The sequence below is a fragment of the Schistocerca piceifrons genome, chromosome 11, assembly GCF_021461385.2.
Source record: "Schistocerca piceifrons isolate TAMUIC-IGC-003096 chromosome 11, iqSchPice1.1, whole genome shotgun sequence".
Lineage (NCBI taxonomy): Eukaryota > Metazoa > Arthropoda > Insecta > Orthoptera > Acrididae > Schistocerca > Schistocerca piceifrons.
Window position 1 is genome coordinate 153443550 of NC_060148.1, and position 26604 is coordinate 153470153.

The window sequence follows — 26604 nt, forward strand, 5'->3', positions numbered from 1 at the left end:
ACCAAAAAGCTCATCTCTCTCTGCCCTACAATTAATGAATGTTCCTCCAGAGTGTCTACATGCAGAAATGCTTCCCAGCACGCTTTCTCTCAGTCCTAGCCTATAGGATAATCTTATAGGACATGGCAGCAATGAACAAATTAGTATTTATCCTATACAAGCTTGTAGTAGGAATGTGATGTGAACACTTTGCATCTACATGTCACTATGGAACTCCCTATTGCCTTTCACATTAAATAACATTAATATTTTATTTATTTCTATTTGGCTTTCCCAGAAGATAATTCCAAAAACAAGTGAAAACTCCAAAAGATGCCATTGAAATTGCCTGTAGGTGAGTAATGCTGAGGGAATCAACTTGACAATTTTACCAATTTGTGGACCCCATTTCAATTGAAACCCAAGCAGACACCAAGGAATTGGATGCAGTATGTTTCATTTAGTGTGTGACCAGTAGTGTCTACTTCTTCTAGTAGTAGGCCATTTCTGATTGCTTTTCCTTCTTATAAAATGAGTCTTCAAGGGATGACTTGAACTGGTAGCTGCAACATTAATAAGGGTAAAGTGCTGTGCAATATGGGCAGGAAGTTTGTTGGTAGTGATCGGGAGTTATTACTACACATAAGTAATGTGATGAACAGTTTGATGAGAATATCACTGAACTGAATCTGAAGAGGAGCAAATTCTGTAACAAATTGAAGAAAGTTGACAATGTTAGAAAACACATAGATGGTCAAAAAACCGAACAGATGGGAAATTATCAGAAATATAATTTTTCATACGAATGGTATACCACTGCATTGGAACCAGCATTGATGAGCTCAAGGTTCTGCAGACCTGACCATGAAATTTGCTTCATCTCACAGTATGGTATCTTTTTTATTGGTGGGTGTTTGTGGCAGGCTCCACCTATGTGTACCAATAACACTGGATGAACTGTGATGCTACATGGGAACAGCATTGAGTTTCCTAAACTGACATGCTTGCAAATGCATGGATCAAGTCTATTGTCTGGATGCTTAAATGTGTAGAAAAGGATTTTGATATTTGTGATCAGTAAATGACGAATCTGGTCCTAAGCATAGCTGTGAAAAGTACCTTAATGTTTTATGTGCACACACACACACACACACACACACAAAATGTGAGCAACATTAAAATCATATGATTCCTTTGGAAAGAAAGGCTTTGCAGGCATGTATAAAAATAAAAATTTGACCCCAATTCTGTACCTTTGTAATAAATAAAGTTATAGTCTTGTGAAATCTGATGATTTTAAACATCCTTGAGGAATTGCTTATACAGGTATAACTTATTTCAGTGAAATATGATGATCTTAATTTGTCTTGATGGGTTGCACCTATTATTAATGTTTCACAATGTTTTTCAGAAAATTAAATTTGCTTTCAACACTGTAATCTCTGCCCTGGCTAGAGATATGGTGTGAATGTTATTCATTTATTCAATCTTTAATTTACACATTGCATTCCATAAATGAAGACGTGGATGGATGTGGGACGAGCCACACTGCAAATCTTAAGGCAGAAGCTCCCACAGGGATTTATCTCTGTGAAGTGTAGTGACAACCAGCTGTTTGTGACTAGTGCTAATCTACTCGCACGGCTAATTAAGGGAACTAGTAATAGGTTATTTTGTATGTATGTATATGTACACTTACTACTATGAAAAATATCATTGTTGCTCCTACTACATTGGTCAGCTACTTATTTTACCTAGAATTTCCACATACATCTATACTCCGCTATCCACTTAATGGCACATCGTAAAGGGTACCCCATAACCCTGCTGGTGATTTCCGTTCCCATTCCACTCACAAATATGAGTGAAAAAGACTATATATGTGCCTCTCAATCAGCCCTGACTTCTCAAATTTCACCTTCATAGTCCTTATGTGCTGTGTATGTTGGAAACAACAAAATCGTTCACCAGTCAGCTTCAAATGGCAGTTCTCTAAATTTTCTCAATAGTGTTTCTAGAAAGAACATCACCTTCCCTCTGGGAATTCTCATTTGAGTTCCTGAAGGATCTCTGTTACACTCGTGTGTTGTTTGAATCTACCAGTAACAGATGTAGCAGCCTGGCACTGAACTGCTTCTCCAACAAAGTATTAATTTGTTATCTTGCTAGCTTGCTCTAGCTTCTCATGCAATTACCTAATAAAATTCCCAATTCCACAATTACTACAGAATCTTGCTGGCCATGTGCCAGTATCAAAATGGTCAGCCCTATTTTTCTGCATCATTATTAAGCTCTTGCATTTTATGCTCCCGAGACCACAAAGGTTGCATGTAGGCTCTAGCTGACAGAGCTAAGATATTTACTGCACAACTGCACGTACTACTCAGCATCACTGTTATGGTCACACATCTTATTCATAGATTTCTCAGGTGTCTACCACTGTTTAATCTAAGTTACGTATTTTCAAAGTCGGTTGGTTGGTTTATGGGATTAAAGGGACCAGACTGCTATGGTCATCGGTCCCTTTTTCCAAATACTAAAAACCCACAGAGAATAAAAACGATTAACAGAATAGATCACAGACGACACAGAACAAGAGAAACTTAGACAAAGACCAGACAAAAAGGACTAAAATCACACAGAGTGTGACGGTGGTTGGCCGACCATAGAAATAAAAAAGGAAAGGCCAACCACTTAGAAACACATTAAGAAATCAGTTTAAAATCATAGGCCAAAGGCCAGAATCAACACAAAACAATAAAATAAAACAGAAACACTCAGATTAAATGATAAAAACCCCCTGCCCGAATAAAACGTAAAACTAAGCCAGCCATAGCAGAGTCATCTGTTAAAAGGGCAGGGAGCGTGTCAGGCAGTGCGAACGACAGCCTGAGCACAGCTAAAAGTGGACAGTCCAATAAAATGTGGACCACTGTCAAAACAGAGCCGCAGCGACATGAAGGTGGGTCCTCATGTCGCAATAAGTGGCTGTGCGTCATCCATGTGTGCCCAATGCGCAGCCGGCAGAGGACAACAGACTCCTTGTGAGAGACCCACAAGGAGGAGCTCCACACACCGGTAGCCTCCTTGATGGCCCGAAGTTTCTTTTGTGAAGGCAGGGCGCGCCATTCAGTGTCCAAAAGGGCCAGAATTTTGCTGCGTAGGAACGCTCGCAAATCTGTCTCCGGGAGGCTAATGTCCAGAGATGGTGTACTCGTGGCCTCTTTCGCCAGGCGGTCAACATTTTCATTTCCGGGTATCCCAACATGGCCCGGGGTCCAAACACGGACCACAGAGCTGCCGCATTGCGCAAGAGTATGCAGGGACTCCTGGATAGCCATCACCAGACGAGAACGAGGATAACACTGGTCGAGAGCTCGTAAACCGCTCAGGGAATCGCTACAGATCACGAAGGACTCACCTGAGCAGGAGCGGATATACTCTAGGGAACGAAAGATGGCGACCAGCTCAGCAGTGTAAACGCTGCAGCCGGCCGTCAATGAACATTGTTCGGAATGGTCCCCTAGAGTAAGCGCATAACCGACACGACCAGCAACCATCGAGCCGTCAGTGTACGCAATGCCAGCGCCCTGATACATTGCAAGGAGGGAAAGAAAGCAGCAGTGGAAGGCCTCCGGAGGGACTGAGTCCTTCGGGCCCTGGGCCAAGTCGAGCCGAAGGCAAGGGCGAGGAACACACCATGGGGGTGTACGCAAAGTGGTCCGAAAAGGAGGTGGAACAGTGAAAACCCTAAGCCTGGAGACAAGCTCTTTGACGCGGACCGCGATCATACAACCTGACCGGGGCCGACGTTCTGGCAGATGGACGACCGATTGCGGGAACAGGAGACGGTAGTGCGGATGCCCGGGCGTGCTAAGAACACGGGCAGCATAAGTGGCCAGCAAACATTGGCGCCGAAACCGCAGTGGAGGGACACCTGCCTCCACTAGTATGCTGTCAACAGGGCTGGTACGGAAGGCACCAGTGGCAAGGCGTATCACACTGTGTAGTATTGGGTCCAGCACCCCCAGCACAGATGGGGATGCTGAGCCATAAGCCAGGCTCGCATAATCCAGATGAGACTGGATTAACGCCTGGTAGAGCCGTAACAGGGTAGATCAGTCGGCGCCCAAGCTGGTGTGGCTCAAGCATCTCAGAGCATTTAGATGCCTCCAACACGCCTGTTTAAGCTGCCCAATATGAGACAGCCAAGTAAACCGAGCATCAAAAACTACCCCCAAAAACCTGTGGGTCTCCACCACAGCAAAGAGTTCGTCGGCAAGATAAAGCCACGGCTCAGGATGGACTGTTCGGCGCCGGCAGAAATGCATAACACGGGTCTTGGCAGCCGAAAACTGAAAGCCATGCGCTACAGCCCAAGACTGCGCCTTGCGGATAGCGCCCTGTAGCTGACGTTCAACAGCTGCAATGCCAGTAGAGCTGTAGTAAAGGCAGAAGTCGTCAGCATAGAGGGAAGCGGAGACAGAATTTCCCACCGCTGCAGCAAACCCGTTTATTGCGATTAAAAACAGGCAGACACTGAGGACAGATCCCTGTGGTCCCCCGTTCTCCTGGACTCGGGAGGAACTACGAGAGGCCACGACTTGCACGCGGAAGGTACGATACGACAGAAAATTGCGGATAAAGATCGGCAGAGGGCCCCGAAGACCCCATCCATGAAGCGTAGATGGGATGTGATGGCGCCATGTCGTATCGTACGCCTTCCGCATGTCGAAAAAGACAGCGACCAGGTGCTGACGACGAGCAAAGGCAGTACGGATGGCCGACTCCAGGCTCACCAGATTGTCAGCGGCGGAGCGGCCTTTACGGAACCCATCCTGAGATGGAGCCAGAAGGCCCCGTGACTCCAGTACCCAGTTCAACCGCCGGCTCACCATCCGTTCAAGCAACTTGCAACGAATGTTGGTGAGGCTAATGGGATGGTAGCTGTCCACCTCCAAAGGGTTCTTCACGGGTTTCAGAATGGGGATAACAATACTTTCCTGCCATTGCGACGGAAACTCGCCCTCGACCCAAATGTGGTTGTAAAGGTCGAGGAGGCGTCGCGTGCAGTCCACTGAAAGGTGTTTCAGCATCTGACAGTGGATGCGATCTGTCCCAGGAGCGGTATCAGGGCAAGCGGCAAGGGCACTGTGAAATTCCCACTCACTGAATGGAGCATTGTAGGATTCAGAATGGTGGACATGAAAAGAAAGGCTCCGACATTCCATCCGCTCTTTAATGGAGCGGAAGGCCAGTGGGTAATTGGAAGAAGCGAAACTAAGAGCAAAATGCTCTGCCAAGCTGTTGGCAATTTCGTCAAAGTCTGTACAAACTGCTCCATTCAGTGAGAGCGCAGGGATGCTGACAGGGGTCCGATAGCCGTAGAGGCGGCAGATCTTGGCCCAGACCTGCGATGGAGAGACATGGAAGGCCAATGGTGGACACATACCGCTCCCAGCACTCCTGCTTGCTTTGGCGGATAAGGCGGCGGGCCCACGCACGCAGCCGTTTGAAGGTGATGAGTTGTTCAATGCAGAAATGTAGGGATGTCGCTTGTGATGCTGTAGCGCCCGCCGGCGATCTTTAATCGCCTCAGCGATCTCAGGCGACCACCAAGGCACAGTCTGCCGCCGAGAGGTCCCAGAAGAACTGGGAATGGCTGATTCGGCGGCAGTAGCAATGCTGTTGGTGACTGAGTGAACCACTGCATCAATGTCGTCACTAGAGAGAGGCTCAATAGCGGCAGTGGAGGAGAACAAGTCCCAGTCAGCCTTATTCATAGCCCACCTGCAAGGGCGCAGAGAAGACTGACGCTGTGGCAGTGACAGAAAGATCGGAAAGTGGTCACTACCACACAGGTCGTCATGCACTCTCCATTGGACAGACGGTAAGAGGCTAGGGCTGCAGATCGAAAGGTCGATGGCGGAGTACGTGCCATTCGCCATGCTAAAGTGTGTGGAGGAACCATCATTTAAAAGCGAAAGATCGAGCTGTGCTAATAAATGCTCAATGGTGGCGCCTCGACCTGTCGCCACTGACCCACCCCACAGAGGGTTATGGGCGTTGAAGTCGCCCAGTAATAAGAAAGGTGGCGGCAATTGGGCTATCAGGGCAGCCAGGACATGCTGCGTGACAGCACCATCCAGTGGAAGGTAAAAACTGCAGACGGTAACAGCCTGTGGCGTCCACACCCGAACAGCGACAGCCTCTAAAGCTGTTTGTATAGGTACAAACTCGCTGTGAAGACAGTTAAGGACATATATGCAGACGCCACCAGACATCCTTTCATAAGCTGCCCGGTTCTTATAATAACCCCAATAGCCACGGAGGGTGGGGGTTCGCACTGCTGGAAACCAAGTTTCCTGAATAGCAATGCAAAAGAAAGGGTGACGGCTGATAAGTTGTCTGAGCTCAGCTAGATGGTGGAAGAAACCGCTGCAGTTCCACTGGAGAATGATATTGTCCATAGATGGGAAAGGCGTGAAGGGACTGGGGAGGCAGATTACGCCTCCTGGGCCCCTGCTCCTACTGAGTCACCACCTGTACAACAGCCGTCCATTGCGTCCGAGTGACTGGCGAGATCCAGGTCCTCAGCGGACGCCAGAATCTCCACCTCATCTTTGGACGCAGAGTTGGAAGGTGGCGGTGGGACAGGTGCCACCGCAATGTCAGGATGCTTGGGAGCCTTTTTCTTGGACTGCTTTGCGCACTGTGCCTTCGGTGGTTCTGGCTGGGAGGGCCTCACTGGGTCAGTCTCAGGGACTGAAGACGACCGTGACGCCCTACGACCAGCGACCGTTGGTTCTTTGAGATACTTGCTGGTGTCTGCTTTGGCACTGGGCAAAGCCTGGGATGGGAGGGCCCCAAGGGACCCCTTCCGGGCGAGAGGAGCCGAAGAAAGCTCACGCTTCTCCAGCTGGGAAGGGGAAACAGATGTCCCCGATGGTTGGGGTGGTGTTGCTCCTGAAGTAGATGGAGCAGGAGCAACAGGGAGTGAAGTGCCCCCCACAACCAAGGGGGCCGGTGAATTCTGCCAAAGCTGAGGTCGAACTGTAGGTGACGACACGGTAGAGGTTCGAACTGGTGTTGCAGCAGTGGCATAGGTGGATGTCATGGGCACAGGATGTAGCCGCTCATATTTCCGCCTTGCCTCGGTGTAGGTCAGGCGGTCCAGGGTCTTATATTCCATTATCTTCCTTTCCTTCTGGAAGATCCTACAGTCCGGTGAGCAGGGGGAATGGTATTCTCCGCAGTTAACACAGATGGGAGGCAGAGCACATGGAGTATTGGGATGCGAAGGAAGTCCACAATCTTGACATGTGATGCCGGAAGTACAGCGAGATGACATGTGCCCGAACTTCCAGCATTTAAAACACCGCATCGGAGGAAGGATATATGGCTAACACATCACAACGGTAAACCATCACCTTGACCTTTTCGGGTAAAACATCACCTTCGAAGGCCAAGATGAAGGCACCGGTGGCTACCTGATTATCCCTCGGACCCCGATGGACGCGCCGGGTGAAGTGAACACCTCGTCGTTCTAGGTTGGCACGTAGTTCATCGGCGGACTGCAGAAGAAGATCCCTGTGGAATATAATACCCTGACCATGTTGAGACTCTTATGCGGCGTGATGCTAACGGAAACATCCCCCAACTTGTCACAATTGAGCAACCTCCGTGACTGGGCAGAGGATGCTGTTTTGATAAGTACTGAACCAGAGCGCATTTTGGACAAGCCCTCCACCTCCCTGAACTTGTCCTCTAAATGCTCCACAAAAAACTGGGGCTTGGTTGACATAAACAATTCCCCATCAACTCGCGTACACACGAGGTACCGGGCTGAATATTCTCCACTGCCTTCTTTAGCCATACGTTTCTCCCATGGAGTGGCCAGGGAAGGAAATGATCTTGGTTCGTATTCCTTGCCGTTGAGGTTAGACCTCGATCACTTAGAGACTGCTGGTGGAGGCCCACCAGCGAGAGATGATGTACCACGCTTCATTGCGGGTCATCCGCCCTGATGCCACCCACTCCAACCATGGGCTCTCCACACGGGCGCCACCCAGCCACAGCAAAGACCACTTGGCAGGATGGTCTTTGCCGGGAGTCCCGATGCCCCAGAGGGATATGCATCTACTCCTCGGCATACGTGGGGAGGTAGCAGCTCAGGCATCAGCAGTGCGATCCCTGTGTAGTCAGGGGGCTACCACCAAGAGGGTACATAACGACCCCACCACAACGGACTGGCTACCGTGCTGGATGTCGGGTGTCGAAATATTCATGTACATCACGAGGGCAAAGATGGAAGTGCACAATGGAGGGAATGTATGCTATCCGGAACACACTCCAGCGGATGTGGCCGGAAGCTCAATTGAAATCCAACTCCATCACAGTATCTCGTGTGCCAGATCTTAGGGCAAGATGGATTGAAGATGCACCACATAAGGCGTCCTTCCCCAAATGGTACGCATTAACGGAAAATTTGGAAAGGAAGTGGTCAAATCCCTTAGGGGACCATCATATTAAAGGCCGAAACAGATGAGACTCCTTTTAGTCGCCTGTTACGACAGGCAGGAATACCGCAGGCCTATTCTAACCCCCGAACCCGCAGGGGGAATTTTCAAAGTAACAAGTGGGGTACAACATCAGTGATTACAGTGCCAACCACATGACATGGTATTCCAGACCACACAATCAGCAACACACTGTTCTTCACACTTGCTGTGGGAGCAGCACTCCATGCAGTGGACACTATCCCTGAACCTCTGGCCCTGGTGCCATGGAGACATCTTGTTTGACCTGTGATCTCTTGGGCTGCATATGAAGGCCAGTATGGCCTTTTGTATTTTCATGGTAAGTGGTCACCAACTACAATCCAGCCACTTTGACAACTACAGCTATGCCCTAGGACACCCTACAGATCACTGTTTTAACCAAACTCCTCATATGCACATCCCTGACTACTATGTGCAGCATTCTCATTTCTGCAAAACCCTTCTTGTGGAACAACACTACTACTGTTTCACTTACTGTCCTGTCTACTTGTGATGCCAATGCATCCCTTTCATTTGTTTAAAATGGCATAACATGAGTCCCTGTGACATTTAAGTCTTGGCCTGTTAGCTGTGAATCAGCTACACTCCTTTATATACTCTCTGAGCTGTCCTTAGCATGACAGTTTGGATCCTAGACCTGTATGCTTGTATAATCACCACACATTCCAGTGTCGGAAGAAGCTAACATTTCAGTGCCTGAAAAATCCTTTAAACCTTCAGAAAGTTTGTTTATGAACAATCAAACCAAGGGTGAGCCAGTACCTAACCTTCGCAAATGTGTGTTGAATGTTCCCCAATATTTGTCTAATTTCATTCTTGTGACATGTTTATCAATGTGAGCTTCTCCGTCCCTTAGCAAGATCATAAAGCATATTTAAAAAAATTATCTTTCTTCTTCAGATCTGCCAGGACTCGCATGGTGAGGCCATACATGGCTTCAGCTATGTACAATCATTCACTAAAAGCTATAAGAGTTTTTCTATTAATGAAAATCTTATAATTAATGATATGAATATAATAGAGGGAAACATTCCACGTGGGAAAAATATAACTAAAAACAAAGATGATGTGCATGCCTGTGCCCGCCCACGCGTCCATCGACCCGCCAGCGCCCCCGTTCGGCAAGTCACAACACACGCATATCCATCCACACATATACAGACACAAGCAGACATATTTAAGAACAAAGAGTTTGGGCAGAGATGTCAGTTGAGGCGGAAGAGCAGAGGCAAAGATGATGTTGAATGACAGGTGAGGTATGAGTGGCGGCAACTTGAAATTAGCGGAGATTGAGGCCTGGTGGGTAATGGGAAGAGAGGATATATTGAAGAGCAAGTTCCCATCTCCAGAGTTCGGATAGGTTGGTGTTGGTGGGAAGTATCCAGATACCCCAAAAGTGCCCCACTTGTGACAGGATACTTTCCAGGACTGGACCAGACTCTGAATGTGGCTCTCCAGCAGGGATACGACTTCCTCAAATCCTGCCCTGAAATGAGATCCATCCTTCATGATATCCTCCCCACTCCACCAAGAGTGTCTTTCCACCGTCCACCTAACCTTCATAACCTGTTAGTTCATCCCTATGAAATCCCCAAACCACCTTCCCTACCCTCTGGCTCCTATCCTTGTAACTGCCCCCGGTGTAACACCTGTCCCATGCACCCTCCCACCACCACCTACTCCAGTCCTGTAACCCGAAAGGTGTACACGACCAAAGGCAGAGCCACGTGTGAAAGCACCCACGTGTTTTACCAACTGACCTGCCTACACTGTGATGCATTCTATGTGGGAATGACCAGCAACAAACTGTCCATTCGCATGAATGGACACAGGCAGACAGTGTTTGTTGGTAATGGGGATCACCCTGTGGCTAAACATGCCTTGGTGCACGGCCAGCACATCTTGGCACAGTGTTACACCGTCCGGGTTATCTGGATACTTCCCACCAACACCAACCTATCCGAACTCCGGAGATGGGAACTTGCTCTTCAATATATCCTCTCTTCCCATTACCCACCAGGCCACAATCTCCGCTAATTTCAAGTTGCCACTACTCATACATCACCTGTCATTCAACATCATCTTTGCCTCTGCACTTCCGCCTCGACTGACATCTCCACCCAAACTCTTTGTCTTTAAATATGTCTGCTTGTGTCTGTATATGTGTGGATGGATATGCGTGTGTGTGCGAGTGTATACCCGTCCTTTTTTCCCCCAAAGTAAGTCTTTCCGCTCCCGGGATTGGAATGGCTCCTTACCCTCTCTCTTAAAACCCACATCCTTTCGTCTTCCCCTCTCCTTCCCTCTTTCCTGGTGGGGTGGCGGTTTGTTGCGAGGGCTTGAGTTTTTTTTGTGTGTGTGTGTGTGTATGTGTGTGCGTGTGTTTGTGTGTGTGTGTCTATCGACCTGCCAGCGCTTTCGTCAGTGGGTCACATCATCTTTGTTTTCGGATATATATATAATAGAGGGAAACATTCCACGTGGGAAAAATATATCTACAAACAAAGATGATGTGACTTATCGAACAAAAGCGCTGGCAGGTCGATAGACACACAAACAAACACAAACATACACAAAAAATTCAAGCTTTCGTAACAAACTGTTGCCTCATCAGAAAAGAGGGAAGGAGAGGGAAAGACGAAAGGATGTGGGTTTTAAGGGGGAGGGTAAGGAGTCATTCCAATCCCGGGAGCGGAAAAAATTACCTTGGGGGAAAAAAGGACGGGTATACACTCGCACACACACACATTTCCATCCACACATATACAGACACACGCAAACATATTTAAAGACCATTATTATTATTATTATTAAGCATTACAATCCATGAAGGCTTTTTGCTGCAGAATGGACAATGTTGAACCACTTTGCTCTGTCTTTACAAGTAATTTGCCACTGTCTGTCATGTCCTAGTTTTCTGAGATCGTCTTGAATATTGTCCAAGTATCTCATGCGTGGGCGTCCAAGAGGTCGTCTTCCGGTGGGAATCTCTTCAGTCACTTTCTTGATGGTCCTGTTTGGTGGTGCTCTGATGACATGCCCTATCCATTTCAGTCTTTTGGCTTTAATTTTGGCCACTATATCGGAGTCTTTATATAATTTGTAAATTTCATTGTTATTTAGCAATCTCCATTCATCACTGATCCTATCTCTTATGGGTCCAAATATTTTTCTCAAAATTTTTCGTTCAAATACTCTTAATCTGTTTTCCTCTTTTTTTGTGAGAGTCCAGGTTTCAGATCCATAGGTGAGTACTGGTATAATCAATGATTTGTATACTTGTAGTTTGGTGTTCCTAGAAATTAACTTGCTTTTGAAAACTGTCAAGAGACTATAGTAGCATTTGTTAGCCTTCTGAATTCGTGATTCTATTTCAATTTTTATGGAGTTGTCAGAGGTTACTATTGTACCAAGGTAATTAAATTCATTTGTCTTTGTGAAAGCTGTGTTATTAATTTGCAGTACATTATTATTTGATGGATAGCGGGATAAGATAAAGTACATTGTTTTGTCTGTATTCAGCTGGAGGCCTGTGCCATTTGTGGCTTTAATTAATTGTGCTGTAAGAAGCTTCAAATCATTCTCACTGTCAGATAATAATGCAATGTCATCAGCGTATGCTACAATGTTAATTTTGCTTTCCAGTTGTGCTCCAATTTGTAGTAGCTTTACTTTTTGGATTATTCTATTGATTACTATGTTAAAAAGAACTGGTGAGAGTGAATCCCCTTGTTTGACTCCAGTTTTAACCTCAAAGTCTTCAGAAAGTTTGCTAGCTACTTTTATTTTGTATTTTGAGTTTAAAGTGCAAGATTTTATTAAATTTATCAATTTGTTAGGGATGCCAATCTGCCTCATGCACTTCCATAAATATTCCCTGTTGATACTGTCAAAAGCTTTTTTAAAATCAATGAAAAGCATATGTACATTTTGATTGAATTCATATTTCTTTTCACCCAACATCCTTAGGACATATATATTGTCAATAGTCGATCTGTTAGGTCTAAATCCACATTGGGCATCATCTAGGGAGTCTTCAACGTAAGGGCTTATCCTTGCTAACAGTATATTTGTCAGAATTTTATATGTTGTGTTTAGTAACGCAATTCCTCTGTAGTTTGAACAATTTGTTGGGTCCCCCTTCTTGTATATAGGGCACACAACTACTTCTTTCCAATCATGTGGGACCTGTTCCTGCTTCCAGATGTTGGTGATGATTTTGTGTAAGCAGTTTACAAAAGGAAATTTACTGAGCTTCCATATATCTGTGTCTATACCATCACTTCCAGGAGCTTTATGTCTCTTCAGCTTCTTGATGCTTTCTTTAATTTCTGCTAAGCTGGGCTCTTCGTCCGATGGGTCAGCAGTAAGATATTCATTGTCATCTTCCTGAGAGACGCTTATAGTTGGAGCATTTAGTAACTCATTAAAATATTCCTTCCATCTGTTAGCAATGTCACTTCTTTCTGTTAGCAAGGAGCCATCTGGGTCTGTTATGAACTGTCCATAATTTTTTATATTCCCACTTTTAAACATATTTATGCTCTTGAAAAATCCTCTGGAGTCTGTGGTACGGTCATTCTCAGCTCTTTTTAATTTGTAATTCATAAAATCCCTTTTCTTTTTCCTAATGAGTTTCCTGGCAAGTTTCTGTTTCTCTTCAAAAATAAGTTTGTTTTGTGTTATTGGTTTTTGTAGGAATTTTTCCCTTGCTAATTTTCTATCTTCGATAGCGTTCGAGCACTCAGCATCAAACCAGGGGTTCTTAGTTGTAGTAAAATGTCCCAGAACTGAGGTAGTTGCTCGTGTGATATTTTCTTTCAGAGCGTTCCAGGCTTGATTAGTATCATCATTGTTAATTTTACTTTCCACTTCAGGTTTGTGTGTTTCTAATTCTCTAATGTACTGGTTGAGAATGTTTGGGTTTTTCAGTTTCATTGTATTAAACCTAGGAACACCATTTAATTTAGACCATTTATGTCTTGAGAGTGAGATCTTGAACTTGGCTTTTACAAGAAAGTGATCCGAATCACAGTCTGCTCCCCTTTGACTTCTGATATCATGTATGCATTTATGATGTTGTTTTTCGATTAATACATGATCAATTTGATTTTTTGTGATGCCATCTCTTGAAGCCCATGTTTGTTTATGTATATCTTTATGTGCAAAATATGTACTTTTGATCAACATGTTTTTGGAAGTGGCAAAGCTAATAAGTTTTGTTCCGTTTTCATTACTCTGCTGATGTAGACTATGAGGTCCAATTGTAGGTTTATAATGATTTTCATGTCCTAACTTGGCATTGAAATCTCCTAGAATTATTTTAATTGAATTTTTCGAGAATGTATCATATACCTGTTCCAATTTGTTGTAAAATTCTTCTTTAATATTGTCCTCTTTATCCTCTGTTGGAGCATGGCAATTTATAACATTTAAAGTCTTATATTTGCATTGAATCGTAATGTGAGATATCCTTTCATTCACTGCCTCAAATTTCCTAATAAAAGGTAACAATTTGTTGTTTATTATAAATCCTGTCCCTAGTGCATGTATTTGTGTATCATTTCCCCCATACATTATTGTATACTTATTTTTGTTTATACTTCCATTACCCGTCCATCTGGTTTCTTGTACTGCAACTAAATCCATTTTATACCTTTCAAGTTCCTGTATGACATTTATCAGTGATCCTGATCTATAGAGACTTAATACATTCCATGTTCCCATATTCATAACCTTTAAATTTTGCAAGTTCGTCATCAAGTTTGGTGGCCCAGCATTCTTGTCATTCTGATTCGTAGCAATCCATTTTCTCCTACAGGATCCTGTGATAGGGTCGCTGGCCCTAGGCACAACCCCCAACCTGGAGGACCAGGGTCTTGATTTTAAAGACCATGCATCTTTAAATATATCTGTGTGTGTGTGTGTGTGTGTGTGGGCGAGAGAGAGAGTGTATATCCGTCTTTCTTTCCCCAAAGTTAAGTCTTTCTGCTCCCGGGATTGGAATGACTCCATACCCTCCCCCTTAAAACCCACATCCTTTCGTCTTTCCCTCCCCTTCCCTCTTTCCTGATGAGGCAACAGTTAGTTGCGAAAGGTTGAATTTTGTGTGTATGTTTGTGTTTGTTTGTGTGTCTATCAACCTGCCAGCGGTTTCGTCCGTAAGTCACATCATCTTTGTTTTTTGAAAATTTTATAAGTAATACAACAGGTACCACAGAAGCTGCCACAATATGTACAGGTTGTGGCCAACATATTGGGGCTGATCTAGAACCCCCAAATTTCATCTCTGTTTTTCAAATCCCAAAAAAATTTTAGGGCAAATTCAAGAATAACTATGATTCACACAAAAGATAAGAACAGCCAGTGTTCTTTTGAATTCTATTTATCAGAAGTTGTTGAAAGTAGGAATATTTCTCAAATTATCTACACTATTAGAACTTACACTTCATCTAAATGTGAATTTCGCGACCATCACAGACAACCATTATACAATGAAGTTGATAACAACAAGGGCTACTGAGAACAGGATTATACCAGCCACTAGTCCCCTTCAATTTCTATTGAAAACAGACAGAATGTAAGAGGTGATATGAAAGTCTAGTGCAGGAGTACAAGAATACTCTACAATTACGAACAGCAACAAATTCCAGAGAACTGACAATCTGTGACAATTCCACTGCAATGCATCTTTTACTCTACACACTTAACAAAAGACTTGAATACATGCAATATATCAGAGATGTAAATACTTACAGTATTCTCAGTTATATTTAATTCAGGATCCTCCTTGATAAAATCAGTGGACAAAGATATTCCCAATGGATCTTCAACAGACTGAAACAAGAACACAATCTGTGAATTATAACAGCTTGCTTTCTTCTGTGTGTATATGACAGCTCTCAATATTCTTTTCTCATTAGTATCATCCCACTTTGAAGAGATTCTTATCAATTGGGAAGAGAGTGTGTCAGAATGCATTCAAATCAGTTCTATTGCCCCTGATTTTGCTATCAGCCATTGCGCAGTACTTATTTGGCATACTTTCACTTTCTATTCCTGTCACATAATCCACTCTGATTTCAGAGGCACTATGGCCTACTCTATTGGATGGTTGTACTCCCATATACAAATTTGATATACGTGTGTGGCAACATTTCAAAATTAAACTCAGATAATATAAAGATGCAAATAATCTTCCAACAGTAAACCCATAAACATGAGGAATTTTTGGTCATTAAGTAAATGAATGTGGCATTCCACACATCATCATCAAAATTACCCAAATTTAATGTTATTTACACAGCTTCTTGCCATATCATGATGTATTTTCAGTGCCTGCTCTTTAGGGAACAATGCAAATTTATGTCATGTGTACTGGAGGAAAATCATAAGGAATTCCACAGCAGGATTTCAGTAATGATGTAAATACTACAGTGAATAGTGACTGGGAACTCTAGAATATACACCCATCACGTCATAGTTCCACGTATGTTACAGCATTGTGACACAGAGGTGTAACAAGATTAACAATTACTTCCAAGAGGAAGTCTTCCTTGCTCCGTTTACACCAAATATGTACTTAAGGCATTCATTACATAGAATCACAATAAAAAATTAATGCAACAGTAATGGTTCATAAAGATATGCTTGTTACAAGTGCTGTTAAAATACTATTGGTAATACCCTACAAATAAAACATCTAACTAGAGTTTCTTACTACACTTCCTGCACAATACAGTGCTTGTGTGAAAACTTACATTATGCTCAGATCCAGCAGCACGGTGTTTCAGTTCGGGGTCTTGCTTTATGCAAACACTAGAGTCGCAGGCCTTTAATGGGTCTTCAAGAAACTGAAAAACCAAGAAAGAGACGTATCAGGGCATCTGTCTCTTGTTCCTACATGACACTGTCATACAGGGGGAGAGAGGAGGACGAGACAGGACGGTGGTGGTGGGGAGGGCGGAACGGGAGACAGGGCGTGAGAGCGGGGAGACAGGGCGTGAGAGCGGGGAGACAGGGCGTGAGAGCGGGGAGACAGGGCGTGAGAGCGGGGAGACAGGGCGTGAGAGCGGGGAGACAGGGTGTGGAGAGGGTGGGAGACTGGGCATGGGGGCGGGGTAGTGGGAGACGGGGCATAGGGGGGGTGAAAGACGGGGAGTGGAGGGGGTAGTGGGAGACGGGGTTGGGAGACGGGACGTGAGGCGGCACGTGGGGGCGGCGAGGCGGCGCGTGGGGGCGGCGCGTGGGGGCGGCGCGTGGGGGCGACGGCGGGGAGGCGGCGCGTGGGGGCGACGGCGGGGAGGCGGCGCGTGGGGGCGACGGCGGGGAGGCGGCGCGTGGGGGCGACGGCGGGGAGGCGGCGCGTGGGGGCGACGGCGGGGAGGCGCCGCGTGGGGGCGACGGCGGGGAGGCGCCGCGTGGGGGCGACGGCGGGTAGGCGGGGCGTGGGGGCGACGGAGGGGAGGCGGGGCGTGGGGGCGACGGAGGGGAGGCGGGGCGTGGGGGCGACGGAGGGGAGGCGGGGCGTGGGGGCAGGGAGACGGGGCGTGGGGGCAGGGAGACGGGGCGTGGGGGCAGGGAGACGGGGCGTGGGGGCAGGGAGACGGGGCGTGGGGGCAGGGAGACGGGGCGTGGGGGCAGGGAGACGGGGCGTGGGGGCAGGGAGACGGGGCGTGGGGGCAGGGAGACGGGGCGTGGGGGCAGGGAGACGGGGCGTGGGGGCAGGGAGACGGGGCGTGGGGGCAGGGAGACGGGGCGTGGGGGCAGGGAGACGGGGCGTGGGGGCAGGGAGACGGGGCGTGGGGGCAGGGAGACGGGGCGTGGGGGCAGGGAGACGGGGCGTGGGGGCAGGGAGACGGGGCGTGGGGGCAGGGAGACGGGGCGTGGGGGCAGGGAGACGGGGCGTGGGGGCAGGGAGACGGGGCGTGGGGGCAGGGAGACGGGGCGTGGGGGCAGGGAGACGGGGCGTGGGGGCAGGGAGACGGGGCGTGGGGGCAGGGAGACGGGGCGTGGGGGCAGGGAGACGGGGCGTGGGGGCAGGGAGACGGGGCGTGGGGGCAGGGAGACGGGGCGTGGGGGCAGGGAGACGGGGCGTGGGGGCAGGGAGACGGGGCGTGGGGGCAGGGAGACGGGGCGTGGGGGCAGGGAGACGGGGCGTGGGGGCAGGGAGACGGGGCGTGGGGGCAGGGAGACGGGGCGTGGGGGCAGGGAGACGGGGCGTGGGGGCAGGGAGACGGGGCGTGGGGGCAGGGAGACGGGGCGTGGGGGCAGGGAGACGGGGCGTGGGGGCAGGGAGACGGGGCGTGGGGGCAGGGAGACGGGGCGTGGGGGCAGGGAGACGGGGCGTGGGGGCAGGGAGACGGGGCGTGGGGCCAGGGAGACGGGGCGTGGGGCCAGGGAGACGGGGCGTGGGGGCAGGGAGACGGGGCGTGGGGGCAGGGAGACGGGGCGTGGGGGCAGGGAGACGGGGCGTGGGGGCAGGGAGACGGGGCGTGGGGGCAGGGAGACGGGGCGTGGGGGCAGGGAGACGGGGCGTGGGGGCAGGGAGACGGGGCGTGGGGGCAGGGAGACGGGGCGTGGGGGCAGGGAGACGGGGCGTGGGGGCAGGGAGACGGGGCGTGGGGGCAGGAAGACGGGGCGTGGGGGCAGGAAGACAGGGTGGGCGGGAGAGAGGGTGGGGGTAGAGAAGGGGGAGAAAAGGGGAGTTTCTTATCATCTATTTACACTAAGTGACATGCGTATAACATATCCAGTCAGCAAAATCTTACATGAGCATATCTTGGGCGTTGGGCAATGGCAAACGCTAAATTATATTCGACGTTCATCATAATGCGATCATAATGATGATGCTATGACATATTAGAAAGTAACTTTTTATTCCAACATTGGACCATGTTACGACTGGCATGAGAGAGCATTTTGCTGAAGAAGATATTTATCATTTTAAATTCAACATCCTTTTTCCATCACAATTACTGGAACATGATGCTTATGATCTTGCGCACAAACTAAATCAGTGCTTAACCGAACTATTGTATTTTGAAGACTCACATTTTGTGATTAAAAAGAGACTAATGGGACAGTCTCTTCAATACCAGCAACGAGCATAAATGCTCTTAATGATTGCGTTTTTGTTATGCAAGCATTGTTTCTCTATCCTGTATCTGACTATCCTACTTTGCACACGCTGTACAAAATATTTGTCTACCTGCATCTATTGCTGCAGTAGAAAGAAGTTTATCAACACCGCGGTGTACAAAGACATGGCTCAGGTCAACAGTGAAGGAGGATTGACTTAATGGCTTAGCTCTGTTGGACACTCACCCTGACATTGCTAGTCATGCTGACAATGTAATTAACCAATTTGTCAGGAAGAGTAGGTGCATAGAATTCATCATTTAAAGTACAGAACCACAACTATAACTTTTTTATATCATGTATATGTGTATAACCAGTTTAAATAAAACTTTCTTACACGTTCCATATGACTTCATTAGCTTTTATTACAGTAAAAGTAAAGGTAGCTCAAGGTATCTTTAGTGAGCCATCCTTTAGGTTTTTCTGTATCTGCCACTGTCTCATATGAGATATGGTGTAAGTTCTATTGGCCAACTGTGAACTGAGGCTCGTGTACAACAACAAAATCTGTTGGTTGGGCTCAGAGGACATCCTAGGCTCACTTTTTGGCTGTTGGCTGAAGAGGCAATGAACATTTGTAAGTGAGGCAAGAGAACATCTTTGTAGAGTCAAGCTGTGGATGAACTACTATCACCTAATTTTGAGCAGAGTTTAAGACTCAGATCAGACCTTTCATTAGTTTTGTGACCTCCACTACATACTCTCTGGAAAATGGTAGGGTCCCTATGTAGCAACAATGAGTAACTTACAGAGATGTAATCTCACATTTACAAAACTGTAATGCATAGATTCGTGCAGTCTATTACAGAGTTGTCTTTTGTTTGTTTTGAATGGCCAGCAACTGCTTGTCTCAGGGGCTCAAACTGCAGTATGTGACAGAAGCATAGCACAGTAGGGGATGCATAATTACCTACTGAAAGTTAAGCATATTTTATTCAAACCAGTAGAAAATACAAGGTATCGGTAGTCAATCAGTTAATGCTCCCAGTATGCACTGTTGCCCCTTTCAGATGCATTGATGAAGCTGCACAATGAGTGAGTGTTAACCATAATGGCACAGTGAGAGGAGGAATATCACACTGGCTGAATGTTTGTCCCCATTGTTGTAGGTTGATCCCAGCAAGCAAAATTATACCATATTGTGACAATTGTTTTTACCACGAAATGATCACAAACAGGGAATGCTGATATTACACATTCATGTCCACAACGCTGGACAAATGAACTGCAGTATGGAAAACATGTTCAGATTGTTCGAACAGGATGTGATGATACATCGACATATCCGAAAGAATGGACACCACATATATAATTAAGGTGATGTCAGCCAATGATCCTTTCAGTGTAGATGCACACCACACTACCTCTTACAGGAACCAGTGAGACACCATGTGTAAGGAGGATCATGAGCATGAGCACTGCATCAGTGGTGAGTAAGTTCAGAATTTGGGTATGACAGGAAGCATGCTAGAGTAGACCACGCAGATGTGGCTACCACTGTGTCCAGATGGCATAGTCGTCACTGCAACTGCCCAGTTCACATGAGACTCGGGTTCAATTCCTGGTCCAGCACAAATTTTCAACCATCCCCATTGACGTAAATTAATGCCCACAGACAACTAGTGTCTCTACCTCCTTTGTCCCTGAGTCATTGTGGCTGCAGCATCAAAATGCTGTCTGTCCCCTTGGACATGTCCAAAAGAACAGACAATACATACATATTTGACATGTTGAGATTAGATATGAATAAAAATTTATTTTCCAGTGATAGAGATTCCTTCCATTTATGTTTAACCAAAAATATGTAACTTTACCTCGGGCTAACTTTCATGACCTTCTTTAGTCAACAATCCCTGCTCCTTGAATGTAGCATTATTGAGCAGCCAAATTCTGCCTGAAATAACACCCATAGCACTCAAAATCAATTAGCATGTATGCATTAGGTTACCGTTACTTGAAACAAAGGTGAAGCCCGTACATTATTTGACTGCTAACAATACCCTGATTTAATCAGGGTTGTTTCAGAATCAAGTTACATATGAAGGGCTTATTTCAATAGTGGTACAAGTCCATTTTTATTCATCTTGAGATACAGAGTCCTAAAGTTAAATGAGTGCTGCAAAATCTGCAGTTGAGATACCATAAATATATTCAAGCATACGGCTTCTTGCTAGACACGAACCTTTCTTTCTCTTTGTTTGGATCATTAATTTCAGAAGCATTATAGGCAGATAAGTGGAGGTAATGGACTTGTACCACTATTGAAATAAGCCCTTCATATGTAGCTCTCTCTCTCTGTCTCTCTCTCCCTCTCTCGTTTTATGATTACATTCCTTCCATGCTTTTGTAGTAAAGAGGTGCAATCCCATATTTTAGTAACTTTAAAGTGTATTCATGGTCTGTTGCACAGATCTTAATTCTTTTGAATGAAAAGCTACACAGTGCAATAATGCATTAGCCTCCACTGGTGAAACATCAGAACAATAGCAAGCGACATATATAGCTTTCTCTGTGTGTTTTACTGTTAATTCTTGAATAGTAGTACTGGAATGGATATAATGTGTGCACACTGTGTGCAGATGGAGGAGCTGTCCTCAGTTCAACAACAGCTGAAGATGCGTTTTGCCATATTCAGCAGCATTCAGGCTGCTGCCTATTGTAGTAGTGGGGGCCGAGAATCTGGCTCATCACATAGGATGCCTAAGGTGTCACCTATTTTGCCCACTGGCTCTGTTGTCAAGACACCTTGTGGTGTACCCAATGTGGCTGAGTTGTCCTCACCAAATGGTGAGGGATGGGTCGTAACAGCGCTGTTTGAGGCAGAGAGTGATGTGGAGGCTGCCTCACCCATTGACCCTGTGAGTGGACTGGCAGGTGTTCATTCATCAGGGTCCAGACAGGTCCAAGTGGAGAGAAGTTTTCTAGTTAATCAGGACCTCCAACATCAAACGCATTATGGAGCTCCTTAGGGAAATGGCATCCAGGACTGGAAATGAATCCTACGCGTACTGAATATGTCTGCCATGGAGCCTCATCTGAGATGTGGAAAATGTCCTGCCTGTGGCTACGAAACACACAGGGTGTGGCTGTCTACAAGTTGTGGCTGATGTTGGTGCCAATGATACCCATCGTTTGGGTTCTGAGGCCACCTTCAGTTTATATTGAGAGATAGCAGAAATGGCGAAGAGCCCTTGTGTCACACATGAGTGCATGCAGCGCACACAGTTTGTATCAGCATTCCCAGAATTGATTCACGTCCATTGGTTTGGCGTGAGTGGAGGGTGTCAACCAAAGGCTTCATCGATTCTCTGACTGCCCAAACTGCAGACTGCTGGAAATGCATTATGAGGTGGAGAATTGTAGAAATATTTGATGGGTCAGTGGTGCACTACACAAAGCAAGTGTTTTTTGGGCTAGGCAGTTGTTTGAGGTCCTCTGATGAATGCACGCTAGTCAGACTGCATACAAAGTAAAGACCATACTACCATCAACATGTTAACAGTAAATTCTTGATGTATTTGTAGTTCCTAAATGTAATGCCCTCCAAGAAAGCTGTTATGTTCAAAATACATTTGGACCAAAGCTGACTGAAACATTGAGCAGAAACCCTTGAAATATTTAGCAAGCCATGGAATGTACACTGAAGAGACAGATGACACACCTGTGGGATGGTAGCATCAGAAGAGTGGAGGGGAGACGAAGGGCAAGAATGAATATGGGTCAAATTTGTGCAATAAATGAAAGCGCATGCTATTGGTGGTAACCCCCAAACAGTAGTGAAAGTAGGATTTTCAGACTCAATAATATTATTATATTGCCAACATACACTCCTGGAAATGGAAAAAAGAACACATTGACACCGGTGTGTCAGACCCACCATACTTGATCCGGACACTGCGACAGGGCTGTACAAGCAATGATCACACGTACGGCACAGCGGACACACCAGGAACCGCGGTGTTGGCCGTCGAATGGCGCTAGCTGCGCAGAATTTGTGCACCGCCGCCGTCACTGTCAGCCAGTTTGCCGTGGCATACGGAGCTCCATCACAGTCTTTAACACTGGTAGCATGCCGCGACAGTGTGGACTTGAACCGTACGTGCAGTTGACGGACTTTGAGCGAGGGCGTATAGTGGGCATGCGGGAGGCCGGGTGGACGTACACCCGAATTGCTCAACACGTGGGGCGTGAGGTCTCCACAGTACATCGATGTTGTCGCCAGTGGTCAGCGGAAGGTGGACATGCCCGTCGACCTGGGACCAGACCACAGCGACGCACGGATGCACGCCAAGACCGTAGGATCCTACGCAGTGCCGTAGGGGACCGCACCGCCACTTCCCAGCAAATTAGGGACACTGTTGCTCCTGGGGTATCGGCGAGGACCATTCGCAACCGTCTCCATGAAGCTGGGCTACGGTCCCGCACACCGTTAGGCAGTCTTCCGCTCACGCCCCAACATCGTGCAGCCCGCCTCCAGTGGTGTCGCGACAGGCGTGAATGGAGGGACGAATGGAGACGTGTCGTCTTCAGCAATGAGAGTCGCTTCTGCCTTGGTGCCAATGATGGTCGTATGCGTGTTTGGCGCCGTGCAGGTGAGCGCCACAATCAGGACTGCATACGACCGAGGCACACAGGGCCAACACCCGGCATCATGGTGTGGGGAGCGATCTCCTACACTGGCCGTACACCACTGGTGATCGTCGAGGGGACACTGAATAGTGCACGGTACATCCAAACCGTCATCGAACCCATCGTTCTACCATTCCTAGACCGGCAAGGGAACTTGCTGTTCCAATAGGACAATGCACGTCCGCATGTATCCCGTGCCACCCAACGTGCTCTAGAAGGTGTACGTCAACTACCCTGGCCAGCAAGATCTCCGGATCTGTCCCCCATTGAGCATGTTTGGGACTGGATGAAGCGTCGTGGCACGCGGTCTGCACGTCCAGCACGAACGCTGGTCCAACTGAGGCGCTAGGTGGAAATGGCATGGCAAGCCATTCCACAGGACTACATCCAGCATCTCTACGATCGTCTCCATGGGAGAATAGCAGCCTGCATTGCTGCGAAAGGTGGATATACACTGTACTAGTGCCGACATTGTGCATGCTCTGTTGCCTGTGTCTATGTGCCTGTGGTTCTGTCAGTGTGATCATGTGATGTATCTGACCCCAGGAATGTGTCAATAAAGTTTCCCCTTCCTGGGACAATAAATTGACGGTGTTCTTATTTCAATTTCCAGGAGTGTATATAACTATACTTAAAATACTTTTTGCCACAAATAAGTAGGCAGTTATGCAAACATTCATTTTCATTCCATATGTTTTGTGGATTAGCTATGACTGTTGGACACCATCACAAGAGAAGGTACTTGTATAGTTTACAATGTGGTAATGGCAGGTACATCACACCTATCCATTTGTACCATTCAGTTCTAATGTATCTTACTGTTTTCACGTAATTTAAGGCATAAAGTAATGACTAACTGCATAGCAGAAGTAGTAAGTCATTGAAAGGCACATCAACTTTGCTAGCTTTCCCACAGATACTGCTTCAGAACTATGGTCTCATTTTACAGGCTGACTATATTGTGGCAGCACTGTGGAGAAGCAGACTAAACAGTTTCACATGATCAGTAATTATGGGATCCATTTCCATTTTTGCAGATGAATTGATTTTTTTTTCAAGAGCCATCATACAGGATCACAAAATCATTCAAGAAGATTTTTGCACCAACTAGGTATGTCTGTAGTTTTGCACATATTTCCTGTGACTTTTCTTACAAGCTGGAATGACCTTTGCCTGTTTCTACACATGTGCAAACCACTGTTCCATAAATGAACAATTCGGATGGCAGAAAGGTGTCAGTTCAGCACCGTTTTTTGTGTAACTGAATATGCTAACTACACTTTATGGTCAGGTGACCTCTGGTGTGTTCATCATCTACTTTTGGAGTGCATTCCATATGGAATTATAAGGATTATAGCTCTGGACTTTACTGCAAAATGCTTCTGCCTTTTTCTAGTACTTGGTGGCTCAATGGGTAATTGTGACACTGCAAATCCAAAGGTCCTTGATCATTGAACAGCAGGTACTTTGTAACTAGTTGGGTAAATCAGTTCAGATGTGGAAAGAGGGAAACAGCACATGGTAGTCAGTAGGACTGTGTGTAGTAGAGAACTCCGGTGTTTAAAACCTCCAGGCTGATGACAGCTTTACCTCTAGTTTGTATTTATGTTTACCTTTCTGTCATGTATTCTCTTCATGACACAAGCAGATGACTGATCCTTGGCTCTGTCACATACGCCAGTTAACAACTTATTAGCCTTACAAACGGGCTTACCAAACTTATAAAGTTTGAGAATGCATTTCATATGGAATCTGCAGCTTGATTATCTTCTTTCTGGCTGCTGTGCATGTACGTTTGCATTAAAACTGTGCAAGCCACCAAGCGGTGCATTGTGGATGGCATCTATTACCACAGCAACAACAATTACTACTACTAGGCACTTCTATGGTGTTCTATATATAGTGTCCCTTACAAATGAACCACAGTTTTCAAAATACAAAAAAAGTTGATTATTCCCCGTCCTACTACCATCCTTATGTGCTTGTTCCACTTTATATCACTTCGCAATGTTATGGTTGAAATGGCTCTGAGCACTATGGGACTTAACTTCTGAGGTCATCAGTCCCCTAGAACTTAGAACTACTTAAACCTAACTAACCCAAGGACATCACACACATCCATGCCCAAGGCAGTATTCGAACCTGCAACCGTAGTAGTCGTACGGCTCCAGACTGTAGCGCCTAGAACCGCTCGGCCATTTCGACCGGCCCCTGCAATGTTATACCTAAACATTTCATTGACCAGACTGTCAATCTGTAGAGTACTGATGTTGTATACAACATTATGGGATTGTTTTTCCTACTCATCTGCAGTTACTTGAATATTTCTGCACCTGCCATTCATCACATCACATAAAAAGTTTGTCCAAGTCATTTTGTATCCTCGTAGTCACTTAGTGATGATCCTTCCCCACACACAATGCCATTAGCAAACAGGCACAGAATGCTGCTCATCAGATCATTTCATATATAGATATGGCACCATTCTCTGTGGCACTATTGATGATACTCTTGTCTCTGAAAAAACAGTTGCTGTTGAGATCAAAGTACTGGCCTCTGTTACTTGAGAGGTATTTGCACCATTCATATATCGGGGAACCTATTCCATATGCTCATACCTCTATTTACACTATGCAGTGGTGCACTGTTCAAATGCTTTCTGGAAATATAGGAATGTGGAATCTAGCCTGTTGCCCATCATCCATGGTTCACAGTATGTAATTTGATAGAAGACCAAGATGAGTATTGCACAAAATCAATGCTGATTTGTGGATAAAAACTTTTCTGTCTTAAAGAAATTAATTTTATTTGAACTGAGGATATGTTCAGGAACTCTGGAGCAAATAATCATTATGATATTGTTCTGTAATTTTGCAGGTACATTCTTTTACCATTCTTATATACAGAAGCCACCTGAACTTTTTCCCAGCTGCCTGAGTCTTTGCACTAGGCGAGAGATTTGCAATAAATGCAAGCTAAGTATGAGGAAAATGCTGTAGAGTACTCTCTGGACATATGATTTGTGATCCTGTTTGGACATGGCAACTATTATGTTTTCAACTCTTCCAGTTGCTTCTCTACTCCAGGGATCCTATTACTATGTTCCTAATACAGGAGTCTGTGTGACAGTGAAACAACAATATGTATGATCCTCCTGCACAAACTTGATAACTAAATACAGAGAGGGGTTAGTGACCACCTTCTGCTTTCCTCCAAAGCCACACCAGACTGGTCAATGACTGCCTGGATAGAAGTCTTTGTCCAGAAATGTCTCATGTTCTCTGTAAAATCTGTT

The 26604-nt window shown here is 46.3% G+C and overlaps 1 protein-coding gene across 1 annotated transcript in view; it reads right to left on the reverse strand.

Moving 5' to 3' along the window:
• LOC124720422 overlaps positions 1-26604 on the reverse strand; it is a 117572-nt gene that overhangs the window by 73483 nt on the left and 17485 nt on the right. Inside the window, exons 3-4 of the mRNA XM_047245773.1 lie at positions 16301-16393; positions 15297-15377 (exon numbers count right to left, since the gene is read on the reverse strand). Of these exons, the coding sequence (XP_047101729.1) occupies positions 15297-15377; positions 16301-16393 (174 nt within the window). The remainder of the gene's footprint in view (positions 1-15296; positions 15378-16300; positions 16394-26604) is intronic.